At 41.6% G+C, this 19,056-nt stretch overlaps 3 protein-coding genes across 3 annotated transcripts; 1 reads left to right on the plus strand and 2 right to left on the minus strand.

Annotated features, from left to right (window-relative positions):
* Positions 1 to 288: 288 nt before the first annotated feature.
* Positions 289 to 10,167, minus strand: ess2 (ess-2 splicing factor homolog). Its single transcript, XM_079551235.1, has 10 exons — positions 9,824 to 10,167; positions 9,467 to 9,635; positions 9,283 to 9,366; positions 9,041 to 9,210; positions 8,843 to 8,960; positions 8,269 to 8,399; positions 8,085 to 8,187; positions 7,901 to 8,010; positions 933 to 1,048; positions 289 to 673 (listed from the first exon to the last, which is right to left on the minus strand). The coding sequence occupies exons 1-10, from the start codon at positions 9,968 to 9,970 to the stop codon at positions 394 to 396; spliced, it is 1,428 nt and encodes a 475-aa protein (XP_079407361.1). The 5' UTR covers positions 9,971 to 10,167; the 3' UTR covers positions 289 to 393.
* Positions 10,168 to 11,604: 1,437 nt separating this feature from the next.
* LOC306959209 (paired box protein Pax-6) lies at positions 11,605 to 15,292 on the minus strand. The gene is made up of 3 exons (XM_079551238.1): positions 14,224 to 15,292; positions 13,897 to 14,135; positions 11,605 to 11,698 (listed from the first exon to the last, which is right to left on the minus strand). Exons 1-3 carry the CDS (start codon positions 14,435 to 14,437, stop codon positions 11,621 to 11,623), a joined length of 531 nt encoding a protein of 176 aa, XP_079407364.1. The 5' UTR covers positions 14,438 to 15,292; the 3' UTR covers positions 11,605 to 11,620.
* A 1,095-nt stretch (positions 15,293 to 16,387) lies between these two features.
* LOC306959825 (uncharacterized protein) lies at positions 16,388 to 18,763 on the plus strand. The gene is made up of 2 exons (XM_079552049.1): positions 16,388 to 16,756; positions 18,074 to 18,763. The coding sequence occupies exons 1-2, from the start codon at positions 16,627 to 16,629 to the stop codon at positions 18,751 to 18,753; spliced, it is 810 nt and encodes a 269-aa protein (XP_079408175.1). The 5' UTR covers positions 16,388 to 16,626; the 3' UTR covers positions 18,754 to 18,763.
* Positions 18,764 to 19,056: the final 293 nt, after the last annotated feature.

The following is a 19,056-nucleotide window of genomic DNA, read 5'->3' on the forward strand; positions in this document are numbered from 1 at the left end:
ATTTTATGCATCAGTGAAGAAGTGGAACTAGTAAAAATTTCCCCCCCACTCAAGAGTAGTCACTTCAAATCAATATTTCTCAAATATAATCACAACATTGCTGTATTTATTTACAAGATTTCACAACCTGCAGGGTCGCTCTATGTGGAGGACACAGTGATTTCATTAAACTAGTCCACAATGCTTTTAATGTTGGTTGTTTTTCTGTTTTGTTTTTTACACATCAATATATAGCATTATAAAACATTGGAGTTAAAACAGAAATAAAAAGCCAATTAACACATAAATGCATTAATATTAATAAAAAAGAAACATCTCCACTGAACATGTAGCAAAATGTGATATATACAGGCACATCCTTTTTACAAACTGAACACGACTCATGTTTGTCCACTAGAAAAAGTCTGACGCTTTCCTTCGTTTGGGAAGCTGTAGAAGATTGTCTGTAAGGGAAGTCACATCCTGAGAACTCGGCGTCTTGGCCTTGTTGGGTGTTGGTGTTCCTGACGGGGTTTGAGGGCCGTCAAAAGGAGACTTCAAGGCAATGTTTCTATGTGAGGGTGAAGGGGTATAACTCGCCCTTAAGGCTTTGTCAGTGTATTTGCTAGAAGTCCGGTTGACAAGTCTCTGCAAAGCGGGGCTAAGGGCTGGACTCATGCCTTTTGGGGTAAGACTGCAAAAAACAAAACACACATCAGTAAATCTATTTGCATGTCAACATGCACACTGTAAATTGTCTGTATCTGATGTATCACTTGATGATTGATCTACTGTGTTTTGTATATTGTCTTTAGTGCTTTTGGTTTTTATAACTGACTTCTAGCCTTTTATCTGTGCACAGATGTCACTTCTATCTGTTCTGCTGTTGGTCTCCTATCTGTGTGTGTAGCGCTGACTCACTCTTTGCCAATCTAATTGAAATTGGTATTTACCTTGCAAGGTTCTGTGTGGCCTTTCGCAAAGCCTCCTGCTTTGTAGCGCGGTTCTTAGCAGCAGCTTCATTGGCCATCTTCAAACCCAGCCGCTCTCTTCGCCCTGGTTCTGGGATCTTACCGGACAAATAAGAAATACTGTAATAAGACACTGATCAAAACAAAACATTTTTCATCTTCTGTAATGAAAAACAAAGTTTGACATACTTGTATGCATGCTTGTAATTTGTTTACGGATTAAAAAAATAAACGTTTATTTATTTACGGATCCAACATGACAGCACCCGTGCAGACGCATGATAGACATTCTTCGCGCCCAATAAACGGCTATGGACGATCGTAAACCACACCTCTCCTACGAGAAAATGCATTGGTGGTCCCCACTCCCCAGACTAAATATCACTTTTATTTTAGTCTGGCGTTAGCCAGGCTAGCTCTTGGGTGCTTTTAGAGGTTTTGTGCTCTGTAGACGCGATTTTATCGACAATTCTGCGAGCTGGGCTGACTAGAGGCATCTCATTTAGCGGAGAGACGGGGACACTGGATAAGAGTCAGCATTTAGTATCAACTCTTCAGAACTTTTATTCAGAAGCACAATCGCCCCACTGTCACTTTCTCTGTGGCCACAGCAGAGGCAGCAACGCGGTTTATTTAATTTCTTTAAAATCGAGTCTTATTATTGCTTCATTATTGGTTCTGTTGCTTCATAGTGCACAGAGGAGGGTAATGCCAGCCTTCAGATCAGGGCGCATTGATGTGGGGTACAGCCGTTGTATTGTTTTTCAGACCTTTACAGTATGCCATGCTATGCCATGTGCCCAAAGTCTCCTACAACGGACCAAAGCAGTAGCAGAGATGACCATGAGACATGTTGAAGTTGGCACAGTGAGTCACAAGCTGCCAATCATGAGGCAGATGTTACTTTTACTTCTGAATATTTAAGAGGCAGTAAAGACAAAAGCTGTCAGGACCTATACAGTATAAAGTGCTCTCGTTTATAATAAGCACTTCCTCCAATTCATGCATCTGGACTGGACAGTCCAGCTGTAGAAAGATGCTGCACGTCATGTGCATTTTCGTGCTTTCTCGTTCCCCTGACATAGGTCAGGATCCAATCACCTTTTGTTGTTTGGTATTAATGCTCCTTCCTCTGTAGTACCGGACAATGGGGAGATTGTGCTTCTGAGTAAAACCAATGAAGGGTTTATACACGATGCAGACTTGTTTGTAAATTGTCGGTGGCCCCATTTCTCCATTGGCTAAATGAGCGATCAGCCAAGGCAAGGCAAGTTTATTTGTAGAGCACAATTCATACACAAGGCAATTCAAAGTGCTTCACAGTTGAAAACAAATAGAATCAATAAAAACATCAACATAAAATTAATCAATTACAGTAAAAGGCGAGAGTGCAGATAAGTACTTTCAGTCATATGCATTGGTAAAAAGAACTGTTTTCAGCCTGGATTTGAACATTGTCAGAGTTGAGGCCTGTCTCACATCCTCGTGAAGACTGTTCCAGATTTTAGCTGCATGAAACTGAAACGCAGCCTCACCGTGTTTATTATTGACTCTGGGAACCACCAGGAGGCCCCTCCCTGAAGTTCTCAGGGCCCGAGATGGTTCATACGGCTCTAACATGTCAGAGATGTACTTTGGAGCTAAACCATGAAAAGACTTGTAGACCGGAGCACTTGACTAATATGGTCATATTTCCTGGTTCTTGTCAGGACTCGAGCAGCAGCGTTCTGGATGTACTGTAGCTGTCTGATAGCTCGTTTAGAGAGGCCAGTGAGTAGGCCGTTACAGTAGTCTAACCTGCTGGAGACAAACGCATGGATAAGTCTCTCTAAGTCTGGTTTTGACACTATTCCTCTGATCTTAGCAATGTTTTTCAGATGGTAAAAAGCTGCTGATGTTATTGCTTTGATGTGGCTGTTTAAGTTCAGGTCTGAGTCCATGATCACTCCTAGATTTCTAACCTGATTTTTTGGTTTTAGAGAGAGAGACTCAAGGTGACTGACAACACTTTGTCTTTGTGCCTGTGGGCCAAAAACAATGATCTCAGTTTTGTCTGAGTTTAGTTGGAGAAAGTTGTTTTGCATCCACAAACTGATCTGTTGGATGCAGTGACAGAGTGTATCTACAGGCCCATGTTCACCAGCCGTCAGTGACACGTAGATTTGAGTGTCATCTGCATAGTTGTGGTACGACACATTGTTGCTGTTTATTAGCTGACCCAATGGAAGCATGTACAAGTTGAATAAGAGGGGTCCCAAGATTGACCCCTGGGGGACTCCACAGGTCATGGCAATTTTGTCTGAGACACAGTTGCCAATTTCAACAAAGTACGTCCTGTCCTCGAGATAGGACTTAAACCAGTTTAGAGCAGTACCAGAGATTCCCACCCAGTTTTCTAGCCTGTGAAGTAAGATCCCGTGGTCCACTGTGTCAAAGGCAGCGCTCAGGTCCAGCAGAACTAAAACTGAGACCTTACCTGCGTTGGTGTTCATGCGGATATCATTTGTCACCTTGATCAGAGCTGTCTCAGTGCTGTGGTGGGGCCTAAAGCCTGACTGGAAAGTATCAAACACATTGTTAGACAGGAGAAAGTAAGTGAGCTGCTGATATACTACTTTCTCTAGGACTTTTCCTAAGAATGGCAGGTTTGATATGGGCCGGTAGTTGTTCATTACCTTGGCATCAAGGCTGCTCTTTTTTAGAAGAGGCTTAATGACTGCTGTTTTCAAGGCCTTTGGAAATGCTCCAGTCTGGAGTGAGATGTTAACTAACTGAGCAAGTTGTGGTAACAAGCTGGTCAGCACAGACTTCAGAAATCTAGTGGGTAATTCATCAAGGCAGCATGTACATGAACTCAGACCAGAGATAACCTCTTCGATTGTTTTGTCAGTAACAGGTGTGAAATGTGTCAGCTCAAGGTGTTTATCTGGTGGCAGAGTTTCTTTTTGTGTTGTGGAATTTATGGCATTTTTAATGCTTTGGACTTTGTCATAGAAAAATATTGCAAACTCATTACACTTAGATGTCGAGATTAGTTCTAGGGGCAGTGAAACTGGAGGGTTAGTTAATCTGTTTACTGTGGAAAACAGAACACGAGAATTGTTTCTGCAGTTTGAGATGATTGTAGAGAAGTACTTCTCCCTTGCTCCACGCAAAATCTGGTTGAACACACAAAGTACTTCTTTGTAAACCTCAAAATGAACCTGGAGCTTTGACTTGCGCCATTTCCGTTCGGCTTTTCGGCACTCCCTTTTCTGTGCCCTGACCGAAACTTCACTTCTCCAAGGTGCCTTTTGCCTATTGTTAACCATTTTAACCTTGACAGGAGCAATAGTATCCAAAACATTTAAGACCCTTGATGTGTAAGAGTCCAACAGATTATCAATATTAGAACATGGGGCATTTTCAAATCTGATCATCTCCATAAACTGTGTCTTCGTTTTATCATTTATGTGTCTTCTTTGAATAACTCCAGGCCCAACCACTGGTTTAGGTGTCACACACAGGTCAAAGAAGACACAAAAATGATCAGATAATGCAACATTAACAACATTCACATTTGATATATTAACACCTTTTGTAATAACTAGATCTAGAGTGTGGCCTTTGTTGTGAGTCGCCTCACTCACGTGCTGAGTTAAACCAAACATTTCAAGGACAGCACCGAGTTCTATTGCATGCCTGTCGTTGGTCACATCCACATGCACATTAAAATCACCTGAAATTACTAAACAATCGAAATCAATGCATATAAATGACAGTAATTGAGTAAAATCTTCAATAAAACAGTTCTGTGGTGGTTTGTAAATAGTCATATAAAGTATGGAAGATTGTTTTATCTCAATTTTGAATGACACATACTCAAACGATGGAAAAACCCCAAATGACAATTTTTGCAGGAGTAAATTGTCCTTGAATATGGCACAAACACCCCCACCCCTCTGGTTTTGGCGTGTTTCAGACACAAAATTGAAGTGAGATGGACTACACTCAATCAAAACTGCATTACCAGTGTTTTTGTCTAGCCATGTTTCAGTTAAAAACATAAAATCTAGATTATGAGAGGAAATAAAACTATTTATTAAAAAGGACTTGTTTTTTAGCGATCTGACATTGAGTACAGCATGTTTGAGATTTATCTGTGTTTGAGTGGGTGGAATCTTTTTGCAGGGGATATGGATTAGATTTCTTTGATTGGACGGTCTGACTGTCCCTCTCTTATCTAATCTATGTTGTTTGACAGTACTAATTGTCTTGTAAGAACACACACCCTCTATGGACCTCTGGTTGGTTTTGAGTTTGCTATGTATGGTAGCAACGCAGAGGCCCCTAATGTCCTAGACAGCAGCAGTGAAGCTGCTGGAGATAACAGCTGTGGGCGCCGGTGGTGGGGGCCGAGCTGGGGAGACCTTGGTTTGTGAAAAAGGCGGAGGTGGGAGAGGGGCATGATGCTTCTTTGGGGATGAAAGCCTTGGTCTTGACACAATTGGAGTGAGGGGAGTCATTTTAGTCCCATGTTTGATCAAGTTTTCAAGATGGTTGGAAAATCCCATAGGTGACTCTGGGGATGGGAACAATTCAGAAAAGTCTCTGGAGGGTGTAGATGTAGTAGTCGGGCTCAAGGCCTGTGGTGGAGTAAGAGAAAGTGCTCCTTCGGCTGAATCGTTTGATATAGGTGCAGGTGGTGCTGAAGCTGAGCTTTTCCCCGGAGATGCAGGTGGTGATGCTGCTATTGTTGAAACGCTTTCTGGAGATGCGGGTGGTGCTGGTGCAGCTAAATCCTTAACTGCTGCTGAGTCTATAGGTGCAGATGGTGCTGCTGTGGCTGAATCCTTAAATGTGGCTGATTCCATAGGTGCAGGTGGTGCTGCTATGGCTGGAACCATTACTGCAGCTGAGTCCTTTACTGCAGGTGCAGATGACGCAGCTGCGACTGTATCATTTATTGGTGGTGCAGTTGAGGCCTTTGCTGCTGAGCCAGGAGCTCTTCTCATGCTCCTCTCGGCTCTCTCTTGTAGCTCAGGCCTCCTCTGATTTTGCAGAGCGTGGAGGAGATTTTCCGTCAGTCGTCTCACTCCACCTCTGCTCAAGTGAGGCCCATTTCCTCTAAACAGGTCATCACGTTGCCAGAACAGATTAAAGTTCTCTATGAAATACAGTCCTCTCGGCTCACAGACGTTGGACAGCCATGTATTCAACTGAAATAGCCGGGAGAATTTGTTTATTCTCCCATCGATGTTTGGGATGGGTCCACTGATGAACATTTGTATTGTCTCTTTATCCAGACAATCAAGTCTCTCAAAAAGTTTATTGAACTTTTCTTTCAGGGCTTCAGACTCTTCGTCTCTTATGTCCACAGCACCAACATGTATGATAAGTTTATCAATCCCAGGGTTATTTGTGATTTCCTTGTTTAGAACATCTATGATGTCAGAAACTGTGGCGCTGGGATAACTGCTTGTAGTAATCCTGTCATTGTTTATATTAGATATGGCTCCGTCTCCAAGCACCAGGATATCTCTGGCCTTGACACTTGCCACACTTTTCCTCTTGAGCTTTGTTTTGACTTCTTTTTCTCTGTCTCTCTCTGATTTTCTCCGTTTGTTACACTCATCTTTTGAGAGAAGTGAAAATCTGTTTGTTAACTTTATTCCAGGTTCATTTTTGCTAGTATGTTGTCTTTGCTTTGGCCGAGCACCAAGTTGTTTGTATAGTTTCGGGAACGTTACGGTATCGTCTAGCTTTAGGTTGCAAGTATCAGTTTTTCCAGTCTTCTTACCGTGTTCCATAGGGAGCGTGTCATTAAGTCCTTTATCCATCTCAAAGGCGAGAATTTTGTCCCGCAGCAAAAGAATTTCTTGTTGATAAATCCGACAGCTTTCACAAGAAGATGTTTGCGTTACTCCCGCAGCCATGTTGATAAGACTGTCGTCGCTGGTCCAGATGAGTTGTAAAAAATAAAAGGCATAAAATGATTAAAAAATGATTTAAAAAGTCTTGGCTCACTTAGAAGAAGAGAATAAAATCATATCCGTGTGACATGTGCCAAAAAAGAATGATTAAAAAAGCGAATAAAGAGGCAAGCAGCATAAGCAAGCAGAGACGCGTCTGCACCCCTCTCAAAGCAGGAAGTACTTCAGCTCTCAGAATTGTAGACAAAATGTCCGCATCTACAAAGCGTGAAAACCTGAAAAGCACACAAGGGCAGCACTGGACATTGACCTCCAGCAAAGCAGAGAATGTCTTAAGTATAGCTGTTTAAATCAGCCTGTTTAAAGCATACATGGCGCTACACTAGGGCTTGTGCTCACCCACTTTTGTCCATGGCCACCCCGGCGGTCCACATCGTTCCGTGTTCACTGATTGAGAATGAACTAGAGACAGAGACAGCTGTGTGGCCTGCATCTATGTCTGCGACCTGTTGTGCACATCGGACCGTCTCCGTTCTGAGTGTCCAGCTTCTACCTGACCCGCTATTTGTCATCCCCACAGCGCCGTGTGTGCACCAGTGCGGAGCAGAATCGGCTATAATTGGTCAATAGCGGAAACTTTTTATCCAAAAAGACGCAGAAGTAGCTGCAGAAGTTTAGACTTTGTGAGGAGCTTCGCCTTCCTCTTTCACGCTGTGAACACCAGCTCCAGAGAACACTACAGGCTGCTAACTGTTGGGGCATCTGAACTTATATTTGTTTGTGAAGCCCCCCCGATCACTGCCATGTTGGCACATGTGTCTTTTATTCCTCATCGTTCACATTGAATATGGGCTGTTTTTTTGTCAGCTGCATTAATAAAACAGCAGTGCAAATACTGTTAAATGCCATTCAGTGTGGGAACATTTGATGGCCGACACACAGTGCGTTATGATGTTCAGAGGCGATGCAATTAAGCTGCATTGCCATCCCAATTTTGAAAAGTGCATCAGACGTATGAGTCTTTATTATAATATTCACCTTAAAGGATGGACCATGATTTCTCTCAACATACGGTGTGTCCGAGCCATCTAGTCGAAATGGGGTGCTCTCAATCTCTCCCCAGGTCATCAGAGGGGACTCAGCTACACCTATAAACACAAAGAGCTTTTAGACATCAGAGTACATATTGTTATTTAGAAGAGAGAGTGTTAGCTGCACCTACCAGGTGCAGGTGATGGGGTTGCCACATAGCCATAACCATTTACCCCAGGAGATTCATGAGGTATGAGCTCCTTTCCATCTGGTCCCACTTTACCCTGTTTAAACTGAACAGAGAAGACACATCAAATACTTTACTTGAGATGAAACACGGAGTTCATAAAATATACAAATGAGTGAAATGTTACTTGTGCGTTTAGGGCAGCTGCCTGTTGAATCTGGCTTTTGTTGAGAGCTTTGCTGAAAGGATCTCCGGAAAATCGAGTATTCTTGTGAAGAACTTCTCTGGGTTTCTTAAAGGTGGTGTCGTCTTTTACTCCTGTAAAAAACCAAAGAAATCATGCGGTGCATTTAATTACAGTAATGTGTAAGACAGTCCTTGTGTGTGTGGGAGGGGGCGGGGTGGGGGGGTATTATGCACAGACTTTACAGCTTTCTGCCAGGTCATACTTTCCCCTTATTAATCTAGGGTTATGTTTCGCAGCATTCATGCACACTTGAGCAATCTTTGAATCTCTTGCACCAACTATTCCAAGTGCCGTTTCGCCTGCTTTGTCTTTTTTTTTTTTTAAGTACATAGCCACCCAGTTTGTCTATGTCAGCTCCCTACGTGTCCTTATGTTTTCCTAGCATTGCAGCTCCCAAACAGCTCCTCCTGAAGTCCTACGGATCCAGGAAATGCTTTGCTCTATAATAATCATTATAGCTAAATAAGAGAAAACACAATGATACATTTTATGGAGTGGTTGCCATTGCCCTTACCCTCTGGATAATACATCAACGCGTTTTTTGCTTTATACTCCCAGGTCTCAAGTCCAGCTTTCACACACTCCAGAGCAGCCTTCTCTGGCGCTAGTAAAGCCAGATTTTCTTGATGTCGCTGTAAAGTACAAATCATCTTAGCACAACAGGCAAAAACATTTCTACATTCTGAAGGGCACTGAAATGTAGCAATCCTACCAGTTTAAACTCATTCTCAGCTTCATATAACCAGGCATGCTTCAGTTTCTCTTTGTCTTTCGCTATATCCATGATCTGTTCAAAAGAGGCATTATCCTCACTGGTATTTTTAGCAAGAAAACGATCCAGAGTTGGCAAGTCCTTTTCCTCCTCATCACCCTCCTTCATTTCTGTAGACACAATGACAGACTAATTACATTATTGCACAGATTATTTGTCTCACTGAATGTTTTATGCTCTACCTTTATTTACTGAATTCCTGGTATGGCTGGAGGCAGGAGACCCAGGATGACCCACAGGTGTCTCAAAACTGGCCGGTGTAACATCTTTAGAAAAACACACGGCAATTGAGGGAGAATTTGTGAGTTACCATCCAAGTATAACAGAAAATATCCAAGTACTAGACCTGCAAAATACACAACTCACAAGGTGCCACTGATTGTGGTGTAGATCTTGCCAAGGAAGATCCATACTTTATGGATATTTCTCTCATCCTCTGAAGATCTCCATTTTCCTCTGCCTCCAAATACTCTTTTTGTGCTTGTAATTTGGTCACATCGGGGAAGAAGTCTCGTTGAATGATCGTTTCTAAATTCTGAGAGAACAAACCTATCAGTAACATCATATACACTGTAAACATTAGCAGAGTTTTGATATAGCTTCTTGGATTGATCCATCATGTTATATTTAGCCAATATGCAAACGCTTTTAGCTTAGCAGGTAGCTTTAGCAGACGACTTGTTATGAACTTGATAGCAGCACAAAGTCAGTCATTTTATTCACCTCTATGTACTCTTCTTCGTCGAGAACCTTCCTCTTTGGCTTCTCTTGGTTCTCGTCCTCAGTCTGGGTTCGCACGGCCACTGTTGTGACCGCAGAGGGAACCAGGGTCCCGGACAGGGCTTTTCGCACGCTCGCGCTGCCCTCCATTATCGACACACTAGCCTTATATTCAAGTGAACTCTAGACAGAGTTGATCGCGTTACAGTTGTCCCCCAAACACCCGCGCTAAATCACACAAATACATACATTGTACATCCTTTGTTACAAAAGCTAAATGACATCCGCGGCGGCAGTTAGCTTAACCATGTCGACTGTTTGGCGTCGTGTGTTACGCACGTATGATGATCCAGCTACGTCACCGGAAGAACGTTCTTACGACAACCAGTTTTCACTCTAAAAGTATATATTTTTGTTTATTCAGAGAAAATCAGTCAAAGATACACAAGATTTATTATTATTATTATTATTATTATTATTATTATTATTGTCAACAATAATTATTATTAACAATAAAACTAATATTAAAAATATTTTATAGCATAACAAAGTATCCAAAATACTCAAGTAAGAGTAACGTTGCTTTGAAATAATTATACGCAAGTAGTAAAAAGTTGTGGCCTAAATAATGACATTAAAAAGTACAGATAGTTTTACTTGAGTACTGTGAGTACTGTGAGTAACTGAGTGCAAAGGTTTGATGTTTTAGTAGTAACATAAATGATGAGAAATAAAACATGGAATATGGTGAAAATTATAATATTTTCAAAGGAAATACCATAAAATTACAGTCCGGAGCAATAGTTTAAGAGTTGAGAAATGGCAAAAATTCAAATTTTTAATGGTTGGATCTTAACAAAGTTCAACGTAGTTCAATATGCAACAAGAAGAAATGAGAGTGAGTCAAAACAAAATGAGTACAGTTTTTATTGAAAAGAAGAAATAAAAGGCTTTAAAAGGCCAAATCTGTACAAAAATGAGGATTCAGTGTCATTTTCTGTCAGTTATTCACACATGATGTCCTGATGGCAAAAGCAAAACAAAGATTCCAGTGGTGGAAAGTAACAAAGTAAAAACTACAAATTATAGATAGTGTTTTCTTTACTTAAGTAAATTTTATGATGAATACTTTTACTTCTCTACATTTTAGCTCCTGTATCTGTACTTTCTACTCCACTACATTCTTTAATTGTTTGTTTGTTGCTTTATTTATCATTATACATGAGCTGTACAGCAAAATTTGTCCTCTGCATTTGACCCATCCCTCGACGCCACTGGACGACCCGTAGAGAGCAGTGGGGACCCATCTCAGGCTCATGGTCAGAATAACCTGGCTGGAGCATTTACCTATTATACATGTTTTTAGTGGTAGGGGATACTGGAGTACCTGGAGGAAACCTACGCAGACACGGTGTGAACATGCAAACTCCACACAGAAAGGCCCCGTCCTGGTGGGAATCGAACTCAGGACCTTCTAGCTGTGAAGCACGAGCGCTAACCACTGTGCCACCGTGCCACTGAGTACCATGCTACTTTAAACCTGAAATTCTTAACATCTCAGGACAGATATTAAAATCTTTCCAAAACCACAAAAATGTGAGTTAAAATATTTGTTAGTAGGCTATTTATGCTTTCAAGTCAAGAACAAACTATTTATTTTATTGGCATGGCAGCCACATTTAGACGTTTTTCAGGTTCATTTATTGTGATACAATAGCCCCAAATCACAGCAGAATAACTTGTTATTCAGTCAGTTCGAAGATTGTTTGTCTTAGATGTTTACCTCAAGATTCATGAATATTAGTTTTCAAAATGCCCCACACTGAAAGTGAGTCTCTTCTGTCGTCTCCACTTTGCTCTTCGGTTTTTGAACCAAACCTGAAAGAGAACATCTTTCAATAACATTCACGATAGTTACACTGATAACTTGTCTTCGATGTATACGTAGAATGACGAAGGGCTGGTTTCATGTGACTACTATACTGTAGTCACATGTGACTATGTAACTGAAAACTGTTCAGTCACATCTTATATTAATGTTCCGTTGATTCAGTCCTGATCAAAAGTTTAAGACCAGTTGAAAAATGGCAAAAAAACACATTTTGCATGATTGAATCAAGGTTCCAACTAGAACTTCAATATGCACCAAGGAGAAATGGGAGTCAGACAATTTTTTTGGAGTAAACCTTTGAGTTAAAAACAACAATTACAACAGAAATAGGCTGTTTTGGAGCCTATTTCTGTTTCAGACCAAATGTGCCAATGTGCATTCAGTGTCATTTTCTGCAGGTATTCACACTGTCATGACATCCTGATGCAAAAGCAAAAAAAGTTCTCATTTTGAACGTGATTGTTGAGCTGCATAAGCAGGACCTCTCGCAGCCGTTTTGAAGTTCTTAAAAGATCCTGAGGGTTGTGGAGGAAAACAAAAAAAATGTCACCAGCACTGACCCAGAGGATCCGAATGGCTGTCCGTCAAGACACTGGACGATGCTCGACGCAAATTAAGGCCGTTTCAGGAGCCGACTGCAGCCCAATAACCATCAGAGGCTTCTGCCACTGAAGGGATTTAAAAACAAAACACCTCTTCAAAGGCCTTGTCTTCTTGAACGCTACAAACTGTCCATTTGGACTTTGAAGAGAGCACCAAACATGGGACATTGAAAGGTGCAATAACGCTTGAATCTCTGATTACAAAAATGTAACTTTGATGGTCCTGATGGTTTCCAATGTCACTGGCAGCGCTCCCAGATTCTCCTCAGATGTACTGATACATCTCAGTAGATATACTGAGCCCCACAGAGAGGGGGCGCCATAATGATCTGCGGTGCTTTTTCCTTCAGTGGGTTAATGGAGCTTCAGGTGGTGCAGGGAGGTCAAACGGCCGGTGGCTCTGTGCAGATGTTGCAGAGCATCCCACACGTCTGTGGGAACCACTGGTTACTGGGCTGCAGTCGGCTCCAGTAACGGCCTCAATGTGGATCGAGCATCGTCCAGTGTCTTGACGGACAGCCAATCTGATCCTCTAGCTCAGTGCTGGTGACATTTTTTTGGGTCTTCCACTTGACTTTTGTTGTTCCATAACACTCAGGATCTTTTAGCAAATTAAAAATGACTGTCTCACTGCAACCCTTGCCTGGAAAAAATCCAGACTCACCGCTGTACCAGCGACTGATGTCCCTGTGTGTAAATTATACAGAGGGGCATCGTTCTGAATACTGTGTCCCGCCTCAGCAGCGATGGCGCCCTGCGAGAAACCCTGTTTATGCAGCTCAACAACCAGTACACGTTCAAAACAAGAACATTTTTAATGCCTTTGCCAGAAGGACGTCATGACAGTGTTAATGTCTGACAGATAATAACACAAAAACAGCCTATTTCAATGTATTTGTTATTGTTATTTTGTGTCACATTTATTCTTTTTGCAGACTGAAGCTGTACTTGAAACCTTGTTCAGATCCAAAGTAAAATGGGATTTTTTTTGTGTGTGGCATTTTTCAACTGGTCAGAAAATTTTTATCAGGACTGTATAAATTAATTTTCATTGAAGATGTGTGTGGCTCTCAGTCATCCAAGAATACTTCATCATAGTAGAGATTTTCAAACAGCGTCAACTGGACTAGGCTGAATGAGGGCACGGCGCTTCCATCATCTCTTGGTTCTTTTAGTCAGAATATATAGCTTGTGTGTTTACTGGTCTGCTGGGTCTGTATGGAACTTGTATAGAACTATGATTAATGCTTGAACGCATTATTATTCCATCAAAGTGATAATGAAAACCTGTCATATTAGTTTTAAAGTAATGTTTAATGATAAAAAGGATAAATGTTGAATGCTTCCACATTTTTACTATAAACTATAAACTATATTGTTGGAAATATTTGTCATCTTTTTTTATTTGTAAGGGCAAAGATGATACGCTCTCTAAATACAGAATTATTACAACAAGACAAATCCAACAATTGGCAGTTAACAGGCAAGTACGTAGTACTTAGCTGCCCACCCCTCATTAATGTATGGGCTCTTTAGAATGAACATGAACACAACCTCTAACCCATATTGAGCATGAATCTTACCTCTACCCTCTCTTCTCGTAATTGTGTGCGGTCAGCCAATTTTTCCCTGGTGTTGACGTCTGGGTATTGGTTGAGCAGAAACAGTTCCTCCAGTGCGTCCAGCTGCTCCTCAGTGAAAATTGTGCGGTGACGTCTGGTTCTCCTCTGTGCTTGGCCATGCAACTGCTCCTCTCGCTGATCATCATCCCCCTGCCTGCACTGGTCTGAGAGCACGGCTGCAGACCATCCATAGGTGCAGCCTAAAGGAGAGACAATGAACCAGCTGAACGAACAACACATTTCTTAGAAAACAAAAGAAAGACAAGCGTGCATTAAGTTTAAACCTACCGTCATGAATGTAGTCCGTCTGAATCAGCTCTCCACAATGTGAGCAGTGAGAGCAATAACAGCAGCAGAAGCAAGTCTGATGGTTCACAGAAGGTCGTGGTTTATCCTTAACTCCAGAGAGCATTATTCCACATAAAGGGGTGTCTGTATGATTATTATCTGGATATTTGTTCAGAATGTCTTTAATGGTAAATGGGAACTTCTGTCTCTCCATCTATGCAGCCAATGTTTGTAGCTTCCAGTGCAACATCCTTCTTCCTTCTCCTTAACCAAGTATCAGCTCCTTATAGTGACTTTTAAAGGCAAAGAAAAAAAAAAAAAGAGTAAAACTGTAATCCCCCCATGGACGAGCCACATAAAACGTCTGAAACTTAATTCCTGGCTAATCTGGGCAGTTTTGTGAAGAGGTTAGGGGGAGGACAGCAGATTCAGTTAATCTGGCCTTATTCCTTTCTCCAAAAGAAATCAGATTTCGCTGCATAAAATGAGAAGAGGGGAGCAGCTAAGATCCTTATTGTTAAGGTTTTAGAGAAAAGGAGATAACCGTGGATTTGTGGAACATTTTGGTGTGGTCACCGACTTATGTAGCTGACTTCAGGATTAGCCCTTAAACACATTTCATAATGTCACTTTCTTGGCTCAAGGTGCAGATAATCTATAAAAAGTATGCATTTAGTGTGCACTGATGAAACAGATGTTGAGCTTCAATCCTAAAAAGAAAACCTCTTAACACATGAAATGCAGTAATAGATTTGTACGCGTGGTTTGTATGTGCGCCTTATCTGTACTGTGCAGTCTTTTCACTTTGACTTGTGTGACAATGTGACTGTTCACAGCAGAGCTAAAGCAATTACAGGTTAAATTCATCCTTGTACAAATCTTCCATACAAGGCAACACACCCCTTTCCAAAGAATTAATCCATCTTAAGCTTCTTGTGAAAAGACTTTTGAAAATAGACAATAAACAGTTCAGTCCTTTATACTTGCTGAAGACGAGCACCTTAATGTTGATATTTTGAACAGCATTAGAGAGTTTGATTTTCATTGGCAAAGGCTGATCTGGACGCTGATAGAGGTGGTGGAACATTTTGCTGCATCCTAATGAGGGCTTGACATTAACACTTGCTTAACACAAATCTCTATATTGGCAAGTAACTTTCTGTAAGGACTTTCTCTCAAGCGGGTTATTATCGACAATATGTTAAAACTACAACTAGGCTATTGAAGTAGGCTATTTATAGAAAGTTCAAATCTGAAGGTATTCTGTTAATCATGGTTTCCTGAATTGAAAGTGTTAATACAATGAGCAAATGAAATATGGTGCACCATGTATGATATCATTTTATAGTCTACGTTAAAGGTACACTGCGTAACATTTCGGACTATACTGTTGCCGGCAAAACAAAATTCCTTATGATCAGCTCAGCACACAAAATGCTGTACGAGCAATCACTGTTATTGTTTACTTACACAATTTTTGCCGGATGTTTTGGTGAATGGAGGCAACAGCTGATGCATCCAGGCCTCTAACACGGTTTTATAAACTGATCGATCTGTTACAGCGCAAGAGAAGCACTCCCCCGAACATTGTTTTTTGCCGATCATAGGAATCTTATCATTTGTTTAAAACATAAAATGCCTACCACTGCCCTTGGATGTGACGACATTGCTATCACTTGTATTACTGCAGTGAATAATCAAAGAATGGATTTGGATGAGAAACTAACCTGTTTAAATCTTAAACTTTACTGCCTGTAGTCACATTGCCATGGAGACGAGCTGGAGACGTACCCACTCCCGGTAAAGTTTGCAGTCATATCTTCGGAGAGGTGAGCTTTATGAGGTATTTTTCAATGATTATCTGCCATAAAAAGCTTGTATTTCAATGTTATTTATTGGGCATAATTCTACACAGTGTGGCTTTAAACCAGCAATAGGCCTTTATAGGGCAATTAAAAATAAGCAAGACATTCATCACTATATTATAATGCATAACATGTGAAAAAGACTAGCCATTGTGTCCAGTGAGCAAAAACGTTTTTGAAACTAAGACATGCCTGTCCTTTAGTGGTGTGGGTTAGCCATGCCTTTTTCATTTCCCACCAAAGGATAGGGAATTAGCCCACAGTTTACCGAGATTAGCAATATGTTTTATTAGTGTGAGCCTTTTATTAGCATAATTAGTGTTAGACTTGTAATAGCTGCTGTTAGCGCTTATTCCATGTCATGTAATTGTTATTGAGGCAGTGTGGGGAGCCCTATCTGTCCAAAGAGGGCGGCAGGCGGTCCGCTACTCATCGCTGCTGCTGAGCGGAAAAGGCGGGAGAAGACTGCCGCTTCCGCGTCCGTCCTTCCGCGCAGCAAAAGCACACACGGCAAAAGCACGGCACGGCAGCAAGCGACATGGACGATAAGTTAATTTTGGCGGTATTTAATTACCCCGAGCTCTACAACGTGACTTTACCAAATTACCGCTGCACACAAACTCGGGCCAATGCGTGGAAAAACATCAGCATGACACTAGGTCTCCCCAGTGAGTATATTATAAAGTTGAAACGCGTATCCTAACTTTACTCACTCTCGGTTTGCCCACGTAGGATTAAACGCTATGACGAGTAAAGTAGAGTTAAACGCAGTATGCGCCCACAGCACTGCGCTCCTTCCTCGTATATTGAACCGCCACTATTGTTTCTGAGGTTTGAGGACCGCGCGCGCGTGCCGTGGTCGCTGCTTCAGCTGCCGCGGTGCCGTGCTAGCGGTAGCAAAGCAGCAGCAGCAGCAGGCCGCGCTGCGCACACGGTAAACCGCACGGTGAGGCTTTTTGTTGGCGCCGCTAGCCGCGTCTACGGCACGGCAAGACGGTGAAGCGGTGTGCGGAGCGTTAACGGGAGCGGCAAGGACTGAGAGCCGCGCGTGTGTCGTTTCGCTTGTTACCGCGATGGCGCCGGGAGTTGAAAATCTCAACAAAAAAGACGATTGAGAAAAAAAAACAAAAAACAAAGATGTAAAAGGCATCGGCGTGTTGTAGGCCATTTGGTCCGCGAACAAAATGAAACTAAATGTCCACTCACACATTCCGATGAGATTTGATAAGACTAGTCTTGGTGGCCAACATTGTACTTTGAATCACAGTAGGTTTAAATAGTGTCAACCTACAGCAGCAGTGTACAGCCTGGAGCCACACAAGTGTTGTAAAGCTAATGCAATGGGACCAAATGTGGCCCTCGACACATTTTTTGTTAGTCCTTAAAAGGCCCTATTCCTGATTCCCCCCCCCCCCCCCCCACTTCAAACAATAAATGAGGAAGCCACTAAATTGAAATGTTGGTGGGGGAACAAACTCATCCCTAATCTTCCAAACATGTGGAGCATCCCTATTCTCAACAGGGACTTGTTTATAGGCACGTTTCCGGGTTCACTTTCACAAGAATGCTAGAAAACTACCAAGTTCATGAAACAGATACAAATGCTTTATAATTAGATCTACAGTGTTTCCCCCACAAATGTCGGAGTTTACAATATACTTAAGACGAAGCAGATTTCATTCCACAACTAGAAAAGAAATCAGGTATAGCTCCTTTAAGGTTCTGGCCATAGATTTATTTTGTGTTTTTGTTTTTTAAGGATAACAATTTCAATTTAGGCAGATATGGTATTGAGATTTCAACCCAGAATAATGGTAAACTATGTATATGATCAGACCACACCGAGACCCTAAAGATAATGCTTTTTTTTTTTTAAAAAAGAAGAGGCAAGACAGGATGTAAAAAGGTCTGCTGAATGTAGTAGTGCTGCTTCTAAATTTTCCCTCTGAAACACATTTGCCTCATCTTTGTGTCTTCTCTTTCAGCTGATGAGTGCAAACGAAAATGGAAGAATATGAGAGACCGTTATTTGAAAGAAGTTCGCCTGGAGATCAAAAGCAAATCACTGTTTGGAGAACCTGTACAAAGCCGATGGAAATACAGACAGCTAATGAACTTTATCGCTCCTTTCACTGGTTCAAGAATTGGCCTGACTGACTTGTCTCCTGAGGATGAGCAAGATAACCATGACGCCGAATCGGGGAGTGCAGAGGGCGAAACCACAGCAGAAGTGATCAAGACCCCACAGTCGTGCATTAAAGCCAACCAGGTCAATCAAAATGACATCAAACCGCAGATCGCGTCTGTCGCTCAAGAGGCTCAAATTGCGCAGCTGGCAGCTCTGGCCAAGATCTCATCCAGTATCTCCCCAATTATGAACAAGCCTGGACGGAAACGGCGGTCGACACGCGACTCTTTCCCTACGAATGATCCAACCAACACAAACGCAGAGTTTTCTCCGAAGTGGATGGTCAAAGACACCAGCAATAATAACATTTCTTCCAGGTCACGAGACGAAGACGAACTTTTTTTGCTGAGTTTTGTTCCTGCTCTCAAAAGACTTGCTCCTCAGAAAAGATGTGAAACGAAAATAAAAATCCAACAGATAATGTATGAAGCAGAGTTCAATGTGCTGGAATCGGACAAGCACGATCTGCAGGACTGACGGGATTTTGTTCCGTTTCCAAACTTGAATATTAACAATGAATGATATGAATGTCTTTATTTACAATATTGATTTGTTGGTTAATTTCACATTTAGAGAATATTGTTAACCATCTTTTTTTACAGGATTCTGCATGTTAGTTGCATACAGTAAACACACTGGTTTTGTGGCTTCGTAAAACAGATTTTACATACAATAGATCTAAAATAGTCTTAATAGTAAGGGTCTAATATTTTGGATCGTGTATGTAGTTTTGTAAATAAGAACATTTATTAAATAAAACAATTCAACTCTTCGTATAAA

The sequence above is a fragment of the Gobius niger genome (genome assembly GCF_951799975.1).
Source record: "Gobius niger genome assembly, chromosome: 2".
Classification (NCBI taxonomy): Eukaryota; Metazoa; Chordata; class Actinopteri; order Gobiiformes; family Gobiidae; genus Gobius; species Gobius niger.